The 6,674-nt window shown below is 39.0% G+C and overlaps 1 protein-coding gene across 1 annotated transcript in view; it reads left to right on the top strand.

Moving 5' to 3' along the window:
• The first annotated feature begins 3,440 nt into the window (after positions 1-3,440).
• LOC122535039 overlaps positions 3,441-6,674 on the top strand; it is a 10,476-nt gene continuing 7,242 nt past the window's right edge. The window contains exons 1-2 of the mRNA XM_043666201.1: positions 3,441-3,523; positions 4,537-4,801. Of these exons, the coding sequence (XP_043522136.1) occupies positions 3,518-3,523; positions 4,537-4,801 (271 nt within the window). The 5' untranslated portion in view covers positions 3,441-3,517. The remainder of the gene's footprint in view (positions 3,524-4,536; positions 4,802-6,674) is intronic.

Here is a 6,674-nt window from a genome sequence, read left to right as displayed (position 1 = left end):
TGTTGGAGTTGGAGTCAATTTCATAGATTCAGGCGCGTTCGATTTTGGTCAAGCGTGTACGAGGCATGATCGGAGCACGGGTGGACGAGTCTTAAGGGTCGGCAAGCTACCGGTGGACACTTCTCGGGTCTGCTTTTTAATTTACGACTCTCGATTTTTTCGTGATGGCCCAGGGTTAATGAAATTGATGCCACTATGCCGGTCGTGCATCAGATTAGCTATGGTAAACGGTGATTTGGCACGGGCCACGTCTTCACGCGCGTGTGTTCCACTGTCACGACGTCCGACCGTGAGATTCTCGTAAGCTACAGCCTTGTAATCTAACGAATTAATGGGAATTAACATGATGAAACGACGCTCGTACGTTTTTCTACTTCGAACCAACGATATTTCGGGATAAAACGACGCGTTGAAACTTTGTCGTGGAATGAATCGTTTATATTCAATTATGAGATTACACCGCTGCTAAAGTCTGTTTCGTTGAAATTTTTAAGCGAGACGATAGGTGGATTTAATAAAGAAGAATTCATTCAATCCAGCATTTAATTCAAACAAATGGAATTCGTACAAATGAAGCTTCATTACATCTTTAACCCTCAAGTGGACTATTGGATTATTCGTCGAATTTTAAATTAATAATTCTATCATTGACGTCACTGTCTAAAATTTTAAATAATCCTTCATTATTTTTAAATTTACTAATTATTGAAAACTTATGAAAATTGAAACTAAATCGAGACTGCCAGATTGAAATTCCACCGAAGAGTTTTGAAAAGAAGAAGAAGAAAAAGGCGTTTAGAATAATGTAGCTACTCGTCATGACCGTGATCTATGCAGAACGACTCCCCCCGCGTCGTTTAAAATATAACGCGATCATAAATTTCTTTTGTCGTTCATGAAAGCAGTGTCGCAATCGTGCACTACCATTATGTCTGAATAACGCGAACAAGAACGAGACAATAAAAACTCGTTACATACGCAGAAATACATAGTTCATAGTCGAACGAGAATGGTAATATTGGAAATTATTATCAGCTGTCTCTTTGACTACCGTAATATCCTATTAATGTTTCTCAAACCCCTGTGAAGGGTTTTCTGCGATCGAGCTCATTCGTCCACGTATACTTTCATTATTACTTTTTATGTAATAAAAAAGAAAAAAATTACACAAGAAGAAAGAAAGATTTAAAAGCGGAGAATTCAAGGTAACGTACATAAAAGTGTCAATCATCGTTAATTCAAAAACGTTGAAGAAACTTTTTTCGAAAGACGATGTACTGCCGCGAAAGAAATTAATATTGTTCGTTTATATGTTGGCCAGTAGTTAACAGGAACGCTTATCTTTTTTCTAATGCATATGAGTATTAGAAAATAAAACAGTTAATTTCACGGTAGATGATTTTAAATGGTGGAGAATGTCAAATGGGACAAAATCTTTCGAAAATTGTTAAATACATAATTTTTGTATGCGACAGGACTGGACAACAATCTTATTCCAACAGGTCCATTCTCAAAAAAAAAAAAAAAAAAAAAAAAAATATAAATCTATCGTGTAACAGCTCGAAAATAATTACGAACAGCAAAGACTTGAAAGTTGTAAAATTTGTAAAATCGGAGAATGGACGTTTGACGACCCTAAGAGTCTTCAATGAATTGCTCGCTCTGTATGAAACGTGACTGAAAAAATTTTGGAAAAGGAAGAAGCTCGTTCAACTTTAAACTTCGAATAATAATATTTCCAAAATTTCAGCGAGAAATTATTTACAGACATTCTCCATATGTAAACGGGTGAAAAAGAATTCTACGTCTCTCTCCAACGTCGCTGACTTTTCTCTCTTCGAGTTGAAAAATTGCTCAGGCGGTTGGCCTGCTTAGGCGTAATACTTATTGCCAATTCAACGGATACCAGTGGACAGTTTCGCAGGGAAATGCAATATTTGCTAGAATTCAAGAAGCACAGCCAAGCACAGCTCTCATAAATATTTCATCGGGATAGGCTGAACGAAAAGAGTTGATCTATGCGAGCCGCGGATCCGCGAACGAGGTTGAGGAATTATTTTTCAAAACAAAATTTACGACAGCGGCGGCGCGAGTCACCGTTGCGAAATCCGCCGGCCATCCGTTATTGTGCCAACAACCAACGCTGAACTATTTAACAACAGGCTCGTTTCGCAACGATTTATCTTGCTCGCGCGATCGACCGAGCTTAGAGGCGACAAATTCGAGCGTCGTTCCGGCGCTCGGCAAACCGCGAACAACCGTCGGATTCGAGGTAACGTTTGTCTCCCCGCCTCGATGGAAAGGAATTGCCATCGATATCGTTTCGTATCGGCGCGACAGTTTTAAATTGGTCGCCGACAAATTGCCGAAAATTGAGAGAATTGCTTCGATTATTGTGTCTTAACTTCCTCTTGAGAGTTTTTTTTTTTTTTCTACACCGTCATTTCTATTTCTTTCATTTTTATCGATGAAAGCTGAATGCATAAACACCCGCAGTCTAAGTTCAAAGTTGAATTTCCAAATTTACTTTGTAGCCAAAAGCGTAGTACAAACAAACAAACACGGAAACGTTAAGAAGAAAAATGTAAGACTCGAATAACCAAGCTGGAAAACAAACTATCAATTAAGTTAAAAGAGGGAATTCAACTTTAAAAATTTGGCAACTGACCACTCATCCTAAGCAACGGAAAAATTCAGCGATTCATCGGTCTGAGACGATTCACGTTAGCAAGAAGTGGTTCGAGTTGCGTGAAAGTTACACAAAAAAAAAAAAAAAAAAAAACAGGATACTCCCTCGCGGCGAGGAGGATTTCCGAGGATACGATCCGAGCGCGATCGGATAAAAAACGGAACCGAGGCCGGAACCGGTCACCACCGTGGCGCCCCAAACAAGAAAAGAAACATCGGCGGTAGCGCGTCACCGGGGTAGAGAGACAGCTCCTGAAAGTCAGCTCCGTGAGCACGGCTCATTAATTCCGTTTTACGGCCGTGTTCGAGGGCGCGGGCTCCGCGAGCCGTAAATAAGTCACGGCGATCCGATCGAAACGATAGAAAATCAAAGCACGTGTCTCGTATGACACACATGTTGCAACCGATGGAATGCAGCTATCATACGCTATCGGGCGAGCGCGTGCCCGGCACGATCGTGTCTCGATTTTTGTGGAAATCGTTCCGATGGATCGACCAACAGTTTTGCGAAAATCCAACGACCTTTCTCTGGTTGGTAAACGCAACCGTGTTGGCGACCGATTGCCGTTCGATTCGACGATTTCGCGACGAACAAATTGCAGCCGGTTGAAATTGAATACCGACTAGGCCAACGGGGAATAGACTCGCAATCAGTCAGGGTCCCAGGGACGACAGCGAGTACGTTCGAACCCGGCGCAGCGATTGCAACGCGCTCCGAGATTGATTGGGTGCAGACAGCTATCTCTCCGCGCCTCGTGTCAACGTCGTACAACGTTTTTACAACGTTTACCGCGCCTTCTGAAGAATTTCTGAAGAGTTTGAAGATGCAATGATGGTAATTACGTTGAAGGAACTGTCTATTATCGGAGTATCTTTGTAAATATGAATTGAACATTACGTAGACATTCGTACGTATTTCTAGAGTTTCGATAATTACATACATTTTCATAACTGTGGATAACTGTGTTTTCTTTTTTTTTTTTTTTTTTGTCTTCGAAGAATATATTGGAACAACTTTTTTAATGTTATTTGATGCCGTTCTGCTTTAATAGGTATTGACGAAATATAAACGAGAAGTAGGTAATAGATTTTTTGAATAATAATATTCGAATAATATTTGTTTGAAGACATTATTCTTTGGATAACTGAGGGGAACGATTAAAATGCTTTTGAAGAACAATTGAATACAATAGAATATTCAACAAAGAATATTACTAATCTAGACAAGAATTTAAGAAAATAAAGAAAATTAGTAGTGTCACTTATGAATTATTAAATAATTTAATTTATTATCGTATTACTAAATCTATACAATAATCTATAAAAATAAAATTACTATATATATATATTTAAGAAGTTTTAAAGTTTCCATGCATCTAAATCTAACGCCAACCTAAACTCCTGATGTTCATTTCAAAATTCTTACATTCAATGAAACACGTGTTGCATTAATATTCGTACATGTGCCCATACATCCTCGAAAAAGAAAGGCATCGGACACGACTCGAGGTTCTATCTAATCGTTATTCAAAAGCACTCGTGCAGTTTAATTCTGACTTAGCATCGGAGGCTATTAGTGGCTACCGATGCCACGATGCTCGTATCACCACCATCGGGCTTACCAGTTACCACAGCATGTTTATAACTTTCTACCAGATAAAACCGTTTAACCGGGCAGACAGATCGAGGAGACACACCTACGAATTAGATTTGGATGATTTGTCGAATCGATGATCTCTCCCGTGATTACGACTGCACTTTAATAACGTTATTAACAACGCGGACACGCGTTTGAGTATACATGTAACGGGTGCTCGAAATTGTCGATATTTCTTTCTCTCGATCTAGACGAAGGATGAATTGGCTCGAAGGAATTGGGAGATACAGCGGGTTGGAATGACGACGCGAGCACGCGAATCATCAACACACGCCTCCTTCGTGCTCAACACATCCGCGACAATGGAACGCAGAACACACTGGCACACGCACCCACCTGCCGGTGCTACGAGCGTACCGACGTGTGGACGAGCGTTTATTGCGATGTATGCGAGTTTATTTGAGTACGAGAAGCAACTGGTTCCAAGCCTTCGCGTAGCAGAGACGATTCACGCAGGTAAGTACTTGACATTGGATTTCGAGGGCTTAGCAATGCCGTTCACTTTGAGAAATCGTTCACACAGCGATGAAAACGTATTAACATACGGTTAATACGTTTAATACTCGAGTGAGTTACTATCGCGCGAAATACTATCGATCACTGTATCGATTGCTGGCGGATATTTCAAATCACGCAGATACAAAACTATATAAACTATCTAAAATATGATATTTATTATAATACATGGTGGTACGATATTTGACACAATTTCCACAAAATTCACAAAATATTCAGAGATCGAATATATCGTACAATTTATCCTTATCGAGCATCTTGATTCAATGGTTTGGTGTATAACAAACAAACTATTTCAAATTTTTCGAATAAAGTCCGAGAAACTGCTATCTCGACGGTATCACCGACTATTGATCATCGTTATCAAAATCGCCTCCAAAGGCAGCAACAATCAATAAAATCTCTCAGCTTGGATTTCTTAAGGATCGCTCAATGACCAGTGTAATTCGCGTTCGATTGAATCGCGATAACTCGAGAACGTAACGCGCCAACCACCCACGCGATTCCGGTCTACCAAGATGATAGCTGTCGGACTACCGATTTCGTTCTGGAATATTATCAGCTCGTTAAAATCATTTTTTGAGCGCAACGTTGAAACGTGTTCGGTGTACTTTTGATTGCAGGGTATTTAGCAATACCTAGAATTCTTCATTCTTTCACAGTGTAGCCGCGATTGTCATGAATTTTATCAATCTGACTTCGATCAACTGTTAACCAGTAGACTATTTGCGAATATTTATGCAAACTATTTTTGCGAAAATAGAATTACGAAGATAGAATTTTTGTGTCGTTAAATCTTTCTCAAACGCTCAAAAATCCACGATTTAATCGTTATAATTTTATCTAATCAAACATGTGAAATAATAAGCTAAGATAATTCGCCAAACAAGTTACTAATTAACTAACTAAATAAAGTTTCTAACTAACTAATCCACGTTCGCATTCGTTCAAACGCGCCAGATAAGTTGATAACTTATATAATTTATCAACTAAATAAATTACTAATCAACTGACTGAAGAAAACAGTTATTGGCTAGCTAAATAAATTTCTAACTAACTAACTAATCCACATTCAAATGCAGTGGAAAGATCCTCGATAGAAATTCCCTACGAAGCATGTTCGACGTCTTCGGTCAAATTGGCCGCCATATTGGACGCAATTGGGGTGAACGTGCTCCAAAACCTAATAAATACTAAAAAAATCTCACTCACCACGCTGACGCGATATTAACGATTGCATCTCCTGGATGTTCAGTTCCCTCCACTGGTCCACGAGGATGCACATGGAAATTCGAACGCAAGAATTCCACAAAACCGACGCGAGAAATTAGGTTATACGAGGACTACGCGACCGGTCACGTACGATAACTGCTCGTAAACTGGCAGAATTTCGTCAGCTGCGACCGACTTCGAATGTTGTGCTCTGACCCGTTTCGTGGAATTTCTTAATACCTTGACGCCTCGTTCGACTTGATGTTGTTATTCTCGACGAACGTCGAGGATTTTTTTTGTCACCTTAGCCAAGTATTAATACGATTCGAAATAATGTTTGCGACTTATCCGCGCAGTAAGATCTATCTGTCTATATGCATTACATATTACATGTATAATATAATATAACATTTAATTTAAAGTATTTATAATGTTTAATTATAAGATAATTATAATGTTTAATTTATAACACGTTACATGAATTAATCAAATATGTACAGAGTACATAAAGTGCACAGAGTACAAAAAAAAAGAAAAAAAAAATACATAAAATATCCCAACTATAAAAATCTGCAGTCGCGCAAATATCCACAACAAAAAA

Source organism: Frieseomelitta varia, unplaced genomic scaffold, assembly GCF_011392965.1.
Source record: "Frieseomelitta varia isolate USP_RPSP 00005682 unplaced genomic scaffold, Fvar_1.2 scaffold_665, whole genome shotgun sequence".
Taxonomy (NCBI): Eukaryota; Metazoa; Arthropoda; class Insecta; order Hymenoptera; family Apidae; genus Frieseomelitta; species Frieseomelitta varia.
The sequence above is the reverse complement of the archived record's forward strand: the minus strand, read 5'-3'. Positions and strand labels throughout refer to the sequence as shown.